This window comes from Abrus precatorius, unplaced genomic scaffold (assembly GCF_003935025.1).
Source record: "Abrus precatorius isolate BTA unplaced genomic scaffold, Abrus_2018 Scaffold2, whole genome shotgun sequence".
In the NCBI taxonomy this organism is placed as follows: domain Eukaryota; kingdom Viridiplantae; phylum Streptophyta; class Magnoliopsida; order Fabales; family Fabaceae; genus Abrus; species Abrus precatorius.
Window position 1 is genome coordinate 37,456,725 of NW_020874362.1, and position 14,544 is coordinate 37,471,268.

A 14,544-nucleotide genomic window follows, 5' to 3' on the forward strand; every position below is an offset into this window, starting at 1 on the left:
GCCTATCAAATATGTGTTCTTATCTTGAATAATAGATTTACATATTATGCATTTTTGCTCTTTGTCATCCTCCCTCTCTGTCTATCTTCTTTCTTGACTCTTGACACACACAAAAAAAATTAGAACTCTTATCATTAAGGATTAATACCAACATGCAAACTGTAATAAAATTGTAATTTACAATCAAGTGTTTATTGAAAACCTCCCCATAATTTTTCATATATTCCATTTTTATCCATAACTTTATTAATAAAGGTAGACAATTTGTATTCTTATGTGTAACAAAAAATACACATATTATATACAATAAAGTTACTCAGATAAATTATTCACAAAAATTATAAATTAATAAAAAATTAATTTATTAAAATTTTTAGGTTTTAAACCACATATATATATATATATATATGCCACATATAAAATACATATTAAAGAATATTGAATATATTTTAAATTATTTTATAAAATAAATAATGGATGATATTTTAAAATACAATAATTGTAACTACATAAATGCTAGACAACATCTTTAAAACACTGCTTAGGGAAACAAAATTGAAAAAAAAAATATTACGAGTATATTAGAAATAAAAATAATTTAATATTTATTTTTTAATTAATTTAAAGTATTTGTTAACATATATTACTATTAATTATTTTTTAATAAAATTCCTTATTCGCCTGCTTTTAGCTCGTAGTTTCACTCTTACTTTGCCACTTATGTCTTCAGCTGCTTGGATGAGAGAGGACTCAGAGCAGAGACAAGCACCCCATATATGTCAGTCAGACTCCTTGTCAGAAGAGTTATCAAGCGCAAGCATTTGTTTATAGAATGGTGGAAGGAGGAAGAGATAGCAATACATTCCGCCTAAGCTTGATCACTGCATGACTAAAACTCCCTTTCGAGCTACCTGCATTAGGTATTCTTATTCTAGCAGGGCCTATTCCTTCAACACCAGCTACGGCATTGATCCCTAGAAATTCCGTAAGAGAAGGAGTCTTATACAGCACTGCTGCCATTTCCTTTTCTCTTTTTCTTGAAAGAAAGGTCGATGCCATAGATAAAATATGCTTTATTCCCTCCTAAAATCCCATAATATGTGCAATAAGTTCCTTCACACCAGTCGTAAGGTGGCAAAAAGTATGTTTTCAAGGGTAGCAGGTAAGCAGGACTAGGTCTAATCTCGGATCTTGCTGGTTTAAGCACGCTAATTAGAAGGTCCTTTGCTATAAAAAAAAGAAGGAAAAGTGGGATACGATATTACTAGTGTTAACTGGAACAGAATGACATGCTTCTCAAAGCCTTTATTCAATGGAAAGGATTCCTTCGCCTATTATTCTACCCAATGAGCTCTGGGTATAGTAATACAATCTATTGGGTCTAGTCATACTAAAAGAGTAGGTGTAACAATTATTTTCAGAGAGAATAATCTTATAGCCTTTGCCACATGAACACTTGAAATGAATGCTTAGGCAGGGGAGAAGGAGCCAGTGAGTCCTCAGAACATTTATTATTGACAAAGTTAATGTTTTGTCCTTTAACTTAATGGTCAAATTTAATTTTTCCTTCACTTTTATCCTGGTTCTCTAACTTTTACAAATATTTTAAATAAGTTATTTTTCATTTAAAAAATTAATTCTATAAATGTTTTTTTTGTCTATTTTTATTATGTGTACTATTTTTTTCCTCAAATATATGATTTTGTTTTGATTTGTGAAATGTAATCAAAAATCTTGACAACAGCTATAAGGTAGGTAGAATGTGTGCTTGCATGGCAACTTTTGCATTTTGTTATTTAAAACTAAATTCTCCTTACAAATTGCACATTCTACATCTTTCTCTAAATTAGCTAGGATTTTTTTATGACAGTAATGGCAAGTTTGGTCACAATTTTTTTATTAGCAGGAGGGACTCTTAGAACTACATGACCTTCATCTACTATCTAACTAAAAAAGAAAGTTCAAATTATAACAAATGCTCCTAATTAAACAGTGCAAATTGTAATGATATAATATCATATTGAACTTTCAAGTGTTTTATTTACTTTAACATAACTAGAAGAAAATCTTGTTCAATTGAAGATTTTAGATAAATACTAAGGCACAAATTGGGCACAACCTTAAAAAAAAGATAATGAATAATGTAAAACAATACACACGGTAGAAAAAGATAAAAAAATATTAACAAAATTAATGTTTTTAACAAAAATTAATTTATTTAAAATATTTATAATAATTAAAAGATCTAAATAAAGTTGAAGGATATAATTGAAAGATGAAAAAACTAATAATTACGCCTTCATTATTATCATATAACTTACAAAAGAAGATACACAACACATAATATATTATAATAAAATTTAATTAAAATATATTGTAAATATTTTTTGTACTATCATTTAATAATAAATTATTAATTATATTAATGATAATAATTAAATTTTATGATAATTAATTTAGAAGTTTTAACTATTATGTATTTTAATTGAATAATAATATAATTTTTTTTATATCAATAGTGTATCAAAATTAAACACTTATGATAAATATAATTATTTTCATCACGAAAGACATTGGAAAATACACAAAAAATCTTAATTTGAAGTAATTATTTTTGCAGCACGCGTGACATGTACATGGTTCTCTTCATTTCATTCCACGGTCTCTTCTTCTTGCACCTTAATCACTTTCAATTTTCACGCATAACCAAAGTTTTTCTTTATTCTGATGATCCATGGCTTTCTAACTTCAAAGTTCGCAAGGTTCCAACAAAATATGTAACATACCTTTCACACATATATAATATATATTACATCACAATTTCTCTCTTTCTTTTTATATGTGTATGTGTATTGGATCAATGAGTTACATTGTGTAACTCATATTTATACATGTATTTTTGCTGTATAATTCATCTCATTTCCCGTTTTAATGCATGCACGTTGAATCAATGGCTTATAGGGTCAGGGCAATGGATCATACATTTTGGCCCTGCAATTACTTCGTTCATTTTATCAGAAATTTCTTTTATATGATTTGCATTCTCATGATATATGGGGATATCTTCTGATAACATAACTGGACTTTATTCTCGCTATCTCTTCAAGCATTTTCATTGGCTCTAGCTTTATAATAAAAAAGATGGAGCTAAAAAAAGCAGGCACTACAGGAAAAAGTGCAGGTTCATAACCTTTCTTATGTATACCTTTTTTTCCTACTAACCATTGAATTATCATTTCTCCAATCTTTACATTTATTTTACTTTAATTTCATCAGCCTTTGGAGGACATGCATACTATATGAACCATGGTGGTGGCTTGGAAAGATTTCCAGTAAGTATCGTTTAGTTTTTTAAATTTATTTTAGTGCTCCATTCACTAAATTCTACTATATACCATGTACCATTTTTCCATGTAATCTCTTTTAATGATAAATATAGTATATAATTAAGTTGCTAATTATTTATAGGATTTCTTGTAACCAATTTTGTTGCATGTTAGATATAATTCATCTTTAAACGAGAGGTTGATTTGTCTTTATTTACACATTACACTTCTGATTTTATTTATTCTTGAAATTTCTTTAATTGTGTATCTGTGTTTGGTGTTGTATCATGATAAATTTTATGTTTTCTTACCGCATGGAATTTGATTATTTCAAATGATTTGCAAAACTCGTGTTCAAGCATCTTCTAAATCACTTCTATATTTAGGTTTTGAAATTATTTGATAACATATCACCACTATTATTGAATTTTCAAGTTAAAGTTGTCCTTTAGCTTAAGTGAATAGCATGCCTAAATTTTTTCTAATTTTTCACATAAAGAATGTCACATTTGTTCTCTTTATCTATGTTATTTAGGATGATTAGACATTTTCCTTATTTTTAAGTTTTAATACACAAAGTTTGTTTTCTAACAATATATTTTTTTTAGTCAAATTTATTTAACTTCTAATAGTGTTTTAGGTTTATATATCCAAAAACATATTTTTCAAGTGATAAACATAACTAACTCAACACTAAAAATCCACACAAAATAATTTTACATATGTGATTAAATAGCTTAATTGTTTCTATTATCATCAATGTTAGAAAATTTCAATCAATTGTTATATATATATATATATATATATATATATATATATATAATATGTATGTGTGAGGAATAATTTTTTTACACTAATATAAGTTCTAAATTTATATTTAATGATTAGTAAAGTAATAAATTATAATTCGTTAGATGTAAATTAAATAAAAGGTCCAAATCAAGTGTAATAATTTTTATATTTATACCAGTGTAACAAAATTCTACCCCTATATATATAGAGAAATAACTAATTTACGGCTCATGCATTTGCGCTTCCACTTCTTATAATTCTTTTGGAAGAGCTTTAAGTATCATTTTCAGCTAAGAAACATATGGGCTTCCCTAAACCACTTATTCTTAAGATACTTATGTTTCTTTTAGCATGTGTATGGATGGATATCTTTATCGATAAAATTTAAATTTTTATCTTGGACGAGAAATTGCACATCCTTAGCTTGATTGGATGTGTTCTTTGTATAGTGGGATCTACAAGTATTGTCTTACAAGCTCTCCATGAAAGGGATATTCATTCCGTTAGTGTGGCATATTGCTATATAACCAGGTAATTTTAATCCTTGATAGCTTAGTTAAACAAAAGTGAAAGCAAAATTAAATGATCCATGAGGAGTGAGATGCATTATGCTCTTAATGGATATAAACATATTCATCTATGGTTAATTATGCTAACATTGAGCTCTCTTTGATCTCATCAACATGCTTTCTTATCTATAGCCGTGTAGTTATAGTTTTAGTTGTCCTGATTTTCTATTATATGTGTTCCACGATATGGGCAAACAATTCTAATTGTATAGGTTGAAACATGTTCTCTCACAGGATCAATTTCGGTAATAATTATATCTTTAATCTTCATGTGTGTCTTGATTAACCATAATAAGTTTCTCTTATATAAACTTAATATTGTTCCTTATGCATAGATTATGTGTGTGAAAGCAGTATCAATAACTTTTAAACTTACGTTTGAAGGCAAAAATCGATTCACTTACTTTCAAAAACATGGTTCTTTACAATTAATTGTAATAGGATGTTGACATTTGCAAATTAACAACTTGAACAAGGTAAGTTCTAGCTTATAGTTATTAGTATGGATGATTATTGTCATTATACTATATCTTGCAAATTATAACTTTAAACAACTATATAAAATAAATAATTTTTTAAACCTTTTAATTAGTGATTATCTACTTTAAGTTAAAGAAAATGTTTCTTAAATTGTCTTCGTGTAATTTTGCATTTTGTTCCCAAAAGCATATTTTGTTCTTTCTTACATATATACTAATTAATTGAAAGTTCTAAATATGTAAAATTTATTTTGTTTGTTAGTTGTTTTATTTTATTATTTTAAGCATAAAATATTTATTTTAAATAAACATATAAAATAAAATTTTAGCCATACCGAATGTATTTGTATGACATAACATATTCAACAATCATGAGAATCACTTCCAAATTCACAACTTTTGATAAACTATTTTTTTTTAGAAATGTATGAATGATAATACGATAAGGACAAAACTAATAAATATATTTTATAGATGAACAAATTTTGTTTCTTCTCATTGCTTTTAATTAGCTATAGATATTCGACCAAGAAAGAAAACCTACTAGAGAAATAATAAAAATAAAAGAATCTAAGATAATCTTTCTCTTTTTATTTTTTTTCCTTCCCAATTTTTTAGTTTTTTTTTCTTTTTTATGTGAAATTGTGAATGGCCAATAGCCTAAAGGTAACCTTCTTTAGTATAACATTACGATCCTTTAAACCATTTATAGGTCCAATTACAGTCTTCACATACTTCAATGTTCTCCTTATTCATGAGTAAACAAATATCTAGTATTCATATTTGACTAAGTGTACATGTGTATTAAGATCAACAAGGATAAAATCACCTTTTTATGCACTTTTTTTTTTTGTTTAGCTAGATGAATTATAGTTTTGATTAGTCTTTTAGTTAAAATTCAAGCATAATCAAGAGAGTGCAGCACATATTTGTAACCATGAATTTCTATAAAGTGGTCCTTACAACAATCCTTTGTTGATAGCTATTAGATATATTTTTTTAAATATTACATCATTATATCCAACATCTATCAATAGATGATTAAGGACCATTTTATACAAACTTCTTGTCAAAAAATAAAAATAATTTGTATTCTTAAAAGGATGTTTAATGAGAATAACACAAAATACTTTACTTCAAGCTTAAGTTTAATTAAAATTAATTTTACAAAATTACATTTGTAAATATTTATCTAAACGCATTATAACTTGGCATGTTCTCAGGTTAAGATTACATTTGTTTTTCTGGTTTATTCAAAAACTAACTTAAGTTGTGAGACAAGTGTGTTTAATTTAACAATTAAGAAAAAAAATACATAAATAATATGTATTTTACTACTAAAACATTTTACTGACAGACTTCTAACACACTTGTTATTATGCTAATATTACATTTTTTTTTAAAAAAATTAACTTAAGTGGTAAGACAAGTATTAATGATGTATTTACTTTAACAACTTGAAAAAAAAAAAGCTAAAATAACCAAGACATAAATAATATATTATTACCAATTCATTTTAGTTCAGATTTGTAACATACTTTTGAATTAGACAACAGTAGAGCTTTCATTTCAATATTTATTGAATTATTAAAAAGTTTATCCTAACTATAATATATAATGCATATTAATATTATTTTTCTATCCAATTAATAAGAGAAAAAGAAGTGAGAGTAATGCACTAAACAAAGTGGCACTTATATATATATATATAATACTTAAATTCTTTAAACTTCTTTTTATCAGCATCCATACCGATTTTAAATATTTATTATATTTTTAATATTATAAAAAATAATAAAATTTATCACTTTTAATTATTTTATATAAATTTAAAAATAGATACTTATGTTTTTTTGTTTTTAATATTTTGTTGAACCTTACTAGAATATTTATTTGAAATCAAAATTATTGCTTGAACCAAATTCATGCAAAAGAAAATATCTATTTTTGACCAAACTGATATGTGCATTTAAATCGAATATAATTATGAATGCAAAAATAAAATTAAAATAATATTGAGAAGTCATTTCCTAAACTAGCTATAAACACAAGATATCTTGTTGCAAAGTACTCAAATTAATTCTTGAAAAAATGTCGAAGACACATGATTCTTTAAAAAAATGTTTTTTTAAATTAAAAATTATGAGAAAAAATAATTTTTATTTTTATTTTTATGTTCAATAAATAAAAGGACTAAACTATATTTTGTATTCAAACCCATAAAATATATACATATATATGTCAGAAAAACATATGCTAAACAAATAGCGTGAGCAGCAGGATTCGAACCTGCGCGAGCAAAGCTCACATGATTTCTAGTCATGCCCGATAACCACTCCGGCATGCCCACCGGAACGCTAGGTTCATTTCATATTATTTTATTTATAAGAGCTTTAAAAGCCCAGCAAATGAAGTGTAAAATTAGATATTATTTAAACTTGGGAGTTCAAAATTGGGCCAAAAATTGTTCTGGAAAATAAAATTGGCCGGGAGATTTTCGTTCTCAGCTTTGGAATATAGCTTTTCGTCATTTCATTCCTCAGTGAGTAATCATTTCTATATTTTTTGGAGAAAATATAACTGTCCAGGAAAATCACGCCGAAGCTCCTCTCGCTCGTTCTCTTTTAATTCCAATCCCGAAATCTGTCAAGGTAAGCAAGTACCATCCTTCTTTTCTCTTATTTTTATAGATTTTTGGAGAGAATCCATCAATTAACCATTCGTTAGGTTAAACTTTCGGATTGAAAAAGAGAGGAATAAACATTGAAACGGCTTGTACGATCTTCGAGTTCTCGATGCAATCAGAATCGATATCGGAAAAGGTTTTGGTGCTTGAAGAAGAGGAGGAGGAGGAAGAAGAAGATAGTGAAATCGTTACGGTTGGGATTGGTTTCCGATGATTCCTCCGAGAAGGAAGAAATGGACCGAGGCGGAGGAGAAAACCCTAATCGACAAGTACGGCGAGATGGTCGCGGACGGTTCGCTGGCGAAGATGAGAACTCGCGAGAAGAAGTTCAAACCGATCGCTTATCACGTGAATTCTGTGCACCACCTTCGCGATCCCGTGGCGTACCCTTGGCAGTGGAGTTGGAAGGACGTTTCGACGAAGGTGCAGAACATGAGGCACCAGTATCTGCTGGTGAAGCAGAAGATCAAGAAGCCAGAGTTTTCGGCAGGGGATTGCGATGGGAGTGAGTTTGATTGGGTAGAAGGACTCACTCATTGGTCTAACTTTCTTAGGTACAAGGATGTGTTTGGGGATGTTGCACTCGTTGGTGGTAGTCATGGTGGTAATGAGTTCATGGTAATTGCGGATGGGGATGGGGACCATGGAGATGGGTTTCTTGCTGCTGGTAGCGGCGGCGGGAGTGGCAGTGGTGGTGGTGGGGGAATGGATATGGTTGAATTTGGTCAGATGGGTCATTCCGGGGATGGAGATGGGGATGCAGACGGCGATTTTGTGGCTGCTATGGATGGGGTTGACAATGAGGTGATGGGTTTGGGGTTTGAGTATGATGCTGAAGAAGGGGAGGTGAATTATAATGGGAGCGGTCAGGTGAGAGAGGATGCGGAGAATGGTTTTGTTTATGAGGAAGGGGAAATGGCGGGGTCGAACTTGAAGAAGAAGAGGAAAGTGGTGAAGGGGATGGAAAAGAAGGCGTGGAGGGTTCTTGCTAACCAGCTAGGGCAGTTGAGGGATATGGAGGCTCGGTTTGAGCAACGTGAGGTGGAGAGGGAGCGAGAGAGACAGCGGAGGGAAAACTTACGAGTGGAGCTTGATAAGCAATGGGAAAAGAAACTGGAGGAAAGGGAAAAGGAGAGGGAGGAGAGAGAGAAGGACAGAGACAAGCTGAGGAGGCAGAAAATGGTTGAGTGGGAAGCTATAGAGAAGGAGAATGAAGAGATGGAAAGGAAAAGGAGAGAGGAAGAATTAGTTCATGAGAGGGAATGGGAAGAGGGAATGAATTGCAGGAGGCTAGAATGGAAGAAAAGGTTTGACGAGATGCTGAGCCAGCACCGAGCAGAAATGGGCCAGATGCAGACTCGGATTCTTCATGAGCAACAAAATCTCACTAGCCAATTACTTGGTATATTCTCGCAGTGGACTGCCCAACCTGCTGGCTTATCTGATCATACTAGTGCTAGCAACCATTATCTTTCACAAATGATGCAAAATTTGCATCATGTAAATGGTATTGTTCATGGTGACACTAGGGTTGAGGGAGATAATCAAGAAGATCAATTCATTGTTGATGGATGATACATCTCTGCCATTTTGTTTATGTGTGCTGGGGAGTCCTGGAACATTTCTGTTACAAGAGATGGTGTAAAGTGCACATAACTGTTGAATGCATTTTTAATTGTACTTTATTCGATTAGGTATGATTTGTATACTGCCTCTAGTTTATAATATTTTAGTGTAACTAATTGATATAAATAATGCTTTTTGTTTCTTGTTTTCATCTGTATTGCACTATGAGACTGCGAGTGTAAAGGTCACATTTTTTGTCCTATACATCTTTTAATGCTTCTATTGAAACAATCTATTATTTGAATCTTCTAATATGTACTACAATCTAGGAGTAATTTTCTGTTACTTCTTTAATGTTGTAATGCTAATGAAACAGGAGATCTAGACTCTGGAGTGGTATATTCATCCTTTGTTATTTTTTCCTGCCATACTTTAACTAATTTCATATCCTATATATATACATTCTTTCTATGTATTCAGTATAAGTTAATTCTGGCCTTGTTTTCAGCTTTATGCACAGGTCAGATGTGTTACTATGTGTTTGGTACAGTGAAAATTTAAAGGTTCTACATGCAGGAAAGAAATTGAGAGATGTATTTTGACTTGTCGTATTTTTAATTCTACATTTTCTTTCTTACACTTTTACAGAGTTCACCTGTACTACTCTTGCATGTAATCCTTGAATCTGCTGTGTAATCTTATGTTACTGTATCTTCATATATTGATTGTATAGACACATCTCGTGCCTTGACAGAAAATATTCTTTTTATACCCACCTGTCGCAGTATGCTTAAAACGGTCTAGTTATATCTTGCAAATGTTAGCATAGCATTGACAAGCTCTAAAATGATAGGGACAATGAGCAACTATGAAGAAAGTACAGCCACCTCCAAATAAAGACAACTGTTTTTCTGCGGCGGAGTTGTGTAAGATTCAAATTTCATACATGCTCCCAAGTGCATGCCGAACTTCTCACGAGCCACGCATAGAAAACAAGAATCTTTGCGTGCTTCACTGGAAGAGTCCTGTGAATCCGTTTTGAGATAAACCTGGAAATTTGAAATATTTACTGTGTTGGAGTGTCTTACTGATTTAATGTAAAGTCCAACGTGTTTGAGTTGAAACTAGAGGGTCTGTGAGTGACTTATGAACAAGGTTGTTGAAGCAACTTATGAATATAATGGAGAAATAGCCTTTTTTTTAGAAGCAATATTTGTCTACTTTACTCATACCTTACAAGTTTCTAACAAATAACCCGAATAAGAAAACAAAAAATCGATATTGGGGTAAGCTTGGATTTTAGGGTCTATGAATGGAAAATGAGCAAAAATTCATTTCTAACTAATCCGTCAATTCTAAAGTGATAGTCTTTGTACATTACATGATGTTTTGAGAAAGAGAAATATTAGTGACAAACTTTCTAACACACTCAATTTAACATATTTTTAGTAATTAATTCAAATTTATTAAAATTATGTTATTCTTATTTGTAATTTAATCTAATGATTATTACCTTTAATTTAATGATTATTTTTCATGTTTATATGATTTTAAAAAAATTAGTTAATAACTATAAGTATGATAAAAAAGAATGCATTATAGAGTATATAGTTTGACAAAATAGATTTAACTCTACAAATTAACTCGTTTAACCCCAATTTTTTATGAGACGAGATGAAAATTTTATATTCATTTATTTGTTTAATGAGTTTTACTTAAAATTAAATTACGAGTTAGATGAGTGTGAGGTGAATTAATTTATAAGGTCAATTTTTTTTTAAAATATGATAAATATTAAATTAAATTTTAATATCAATAAATTATTTATTTATTTAAGTTAAATTTTAATTATATATTTTTTTAATTTATATTTTTTATTTTTAAATAGGTCAATCCATTTACTTATTATAGAAATGATGTTAGTAATTTTAGGTCGTACATGCATGCATATATATATATAGTACATAATTAAATGTGTTAGGGCCATTATTTTATTAGTCAAAATATTAAAGTGGTCTAATTAATATAAAGTTTATGGCTAAGGGCATATATGTCATGAAAGGTTAATTGTGTAGATATCATTGGTGATATTATAATTTGATGATGGGCCAAATTATAATTATCAATTTTGGGGTAACTGATGGCAGTTACTAATATAAGGGTTATGGTCCCCCATTTGTAGAGCAAGTAACAACACGTACAATTAAAGTTCTTTCTCTTTTTATCCCCATCAGAAGAGAAACCCAAAAAGAAAATCTAAGGTGCTCTATATTTGGAAGATCAAATACCCGCTGTCAATCTCATAACCTTCATCATTCCTAATGGCAAATTCAGGTACGCTTTCGCATTTTATTTTCATCATGAATTAGGGTATGGGTTTATAAGAAAATATATGATTGTGCTGTAATTTTTATTCTATATGGATAATAACATGTGATTAGATACAATTATTATTTGATAGAAAGCCAACAATTGGTATCAGAGCCCTCCATACTTAATTCATGTATGATTTTGAAAATTTTGAAATTAGAGTTTCAAAATTGAGATTTAATTTGGGTTGCGCTATTGAATTTGCATCGCAATTTTGCCTATCATATTTTTGTATGACATTATGAATTGCGATGCATGACATTACATATTGATTTCCGTTTCGATTTCTATTTCTCTCTCTTTTGTTTCCTTTTTGTGGCAGAGGGTTCTCAAATAGTTCCAATAATTGATAGTCTTCAACATTGCTAATATTTTATTAGTTAAATCTGAAACTTTATTGTTATTCTGCATCGTAAATTTGCCTTCTGAATGGTTTAAAAACTTTGATCTATACATTTGGATCATTATGTCAATTTGTTTTTTTTAGCTATTGCTTCTATATCTGCTAATCTGAATTCAATTTCGATTCTTAATGGTAAAAATTTTAAGGACTGGAAAGAGAACATGGAAATTATTCTTGGCTGCATGGATCTAGACCTTGCATTAAGGATTGAGAAACCATCTTCTCTTACGGATTCTAGTACCTCTGAATAGAGGAAACTTCATGAGAAGTGAGATCACTCAAATCGCATGAGTCTTAGATCATTAAGCGCGATATTCCTGAGGTCTTTAAGGGTACTGTTTCAGATGATATAACAAGTGCCAAAGAATTCCTTGTTGAAATTGAAAAGCGCTTTGCAAAAGCGATAAGGCGGTAACAAGTACTCTTCTTCAGAACTTGATTTCCATGAAGTATCAAGGCAAAGGAAATATAAGGGAATACATTATGGGAATGTCAAATATTGCTGCAAAATTAAGGGCATTAAAGCTTGAGCTGTCAGAAGACTTGCTTATTTATTTAGTTCTGATTTCTTTACCTTCACAATTTAGTCAGTTTAAGATCTCTTATAACTGTCATAAGGAGAAATGGTCTCTTAATGAGCTCATTTCATACTGTGTGCAAGAAGAGGAAAGAATGATGTAAGAAAGGACTAAAAGTGCCCACTTTGGGAGTGCCTCTAAAGACAAGGGCAAAAGAAAGATGACTCGAGACTTTAAAAATGAAGTTGTTAAGGGTCCAACACAAAAGAAACAAAATCAGGGTGATAATTGTTTCTTTTGGAGTAAGTCTAGACATGTAAAGAAGAAATGTACCAAATATCATGCTTGGCATGCAAGGAAATGTATGTTTTTTACTTTGGTCTGTTCTGAGGTCAATTTAATTTCAGTACCTAGAAACACTTGGTGGTTAGATTCAGGTGCCACACTGCAAGATTGCCTAAGCTATCGAAAGCCAATTGATTCTAAAAGATGGATATATGTTGGAGATGGCAAATCAGTGGAAGTGGAAGCTATAGGGCATTTTAGATTATTATATGTACTGGATTTTATTTGGATTTAAAAGACAGTTTTGTTGTACCGTCATTTAGACGAAATTTGGTTTTAGTTTCTTATTTAAACAAGTTAGGTTATTTGTGTTCATTTGGAAACAATATGTTTAGTTTGTCTTTTAATTCAAATATTATTGGAACTGGTTCACTTTTGGCTTATGATAATCTATATTTACTTGACACTGTAGCTACCTACAGTGAATCCTTAACTGTGGAATCACATGGTATTAAGCATAAAATTGACAATATTAACTCAGGAGCATTATGGCACAGGCGCCTAGGTCACATCTCTAAAAATAGAGTTTAACGACCTGTATCAAATAGGATCTTGGATTCCATTGACTTCACAAACTTTGATGTTTGTGTTGAATGCGCTAAAGGTAAACAGACCAAAACAAAGAAATTAAGTGTGTATAGAATTACAAACGTTTTAGAGTTGATACATACAGACATTTGTGGGTCATTTCCTACACCTTCTTGGAATGGTCAGCAATATTTTATATCGTTCATAGACGATTACTCTAGATATGCATACCTATTTCTTATACATGAAAAGTCACAATCTCTAGATGTGTTCAAAACATTTAAAGTTAAAGTTGAGAATCAACTCAACAAAAGAATTAAGAGTGTTAGATCTGATTATGGTGGTGAATACTATGGCAGATTTGACGGTTCAAGTGAACAACGTCCAGGGCCTTTTGCCAAGTACCTAGAGGAATGTGGAATCGTCCCACAGTACACCATGCCGGGCTCACATAGCATGAATAGTGTGACTGAAAGACGAAACATGACTCTTAAGGATATGATAAGGAGCATGATATGTCATTCTACCTTGCTAGAGTCACTCTGGAGAGAGGCTCTAAAGACTGCAGCTTACATTCTAAATACAGTGCCAACAAAGCAGCTGCCAAAATGCCTTATGAGCTTTGGACTGGGCGAAAGCCTACTCTTAAACATTTTCATATGTGGGGATGTCCAGCTGAGACAAGGCCTTATAGGTCGAATGAAAAGAAATTAGACTCCCGAACAGTTAGCAACTACTTTATTGGTTATTCTGAAAGATTCAAGGGCTATAAATTTTATGATCTCATACTAAAGACAATTTTTGAGACGGAAACTGCCACGTGCTTTGAGGATATTGAGTTTGGGGGGAAGAATAAGGTTAGGGACTTTGTCTTAGAGGAAGAATCGGTAACAATTCTAGAACCGATTCAAACAGTTGCTTTTGATAAAGAAAGTTTGGAACCTCCATAAGACATTGTTATT

The 14,544-nt window shown here is 30.7% G+C and overlaps 1 protein-coding gene and 1 non-coding gene across 5 annotated transcripts; one reads left to right on the plus strand and one right to left on the minus strand.

Annotated features, from left to right (window-relative positions):
- Positions 1 to 7,434: 7,434 nt before the first annotated feature.
- TRNAS-AGA lies at positions 7,435 to 7,516 on the minus strand. Its single transcript has one exon. It is a non-coding gene; the product is annotated as a tRNA-Ser (tRNA).
- A 146-nt stretch (positions 7,517 to 7,662) lies between these two features.
- LOC113858013 (keratin, type II cytoskeletal 1-like) lies at positions 7,663 to 10,541 on the plus strand. Of its 4 annotated transcripts, none has more exons than XR_003503324.1 (2): positions 7,663 to 9,546; positions 10,272 to 10,541. XR_003503324.1 is itself a non-coding variant. In XM_027490408.1 (2 exons), exon 2 carries the CDS (start codon positions 8,063 to 8,065, stop codon positions 9,425 to 9,427), a length of 1,365 nt encoding a protein of 454 aa, XP_027346209.1. In that variant the 5' UTR covers positions 7,716 to 7,817; positions 7,917 to 8,062; the 3' UTR covers positions 9,428 to 10,541. The 4 variants fall into 4 exon arrangements, 2 of the variants coding, with proteins under 2 accessions (XP_027346209.1, XP_027346208.1); XR_003503323.1 differs by having other exon boundaries at positions 7,663 to 9,488; XM_027490408.1 differs by having other exon boundaries at positions 7,716 to 7,817; positions 7,917 to 10,541.
- Positions 10,542 to 14,544: the final 4,003 nt, after the last annotated feature.

Bases quoted from the DNA above. Each gene is read 5' to 3' on its own strand.
- LOC113858013 (XM_027490408.1), top strand. From the start codon at position 8,063: ATGATTCCTCCGAGAAGGAAGAAATGGACCGAGGCGGAGGAGAAAACC.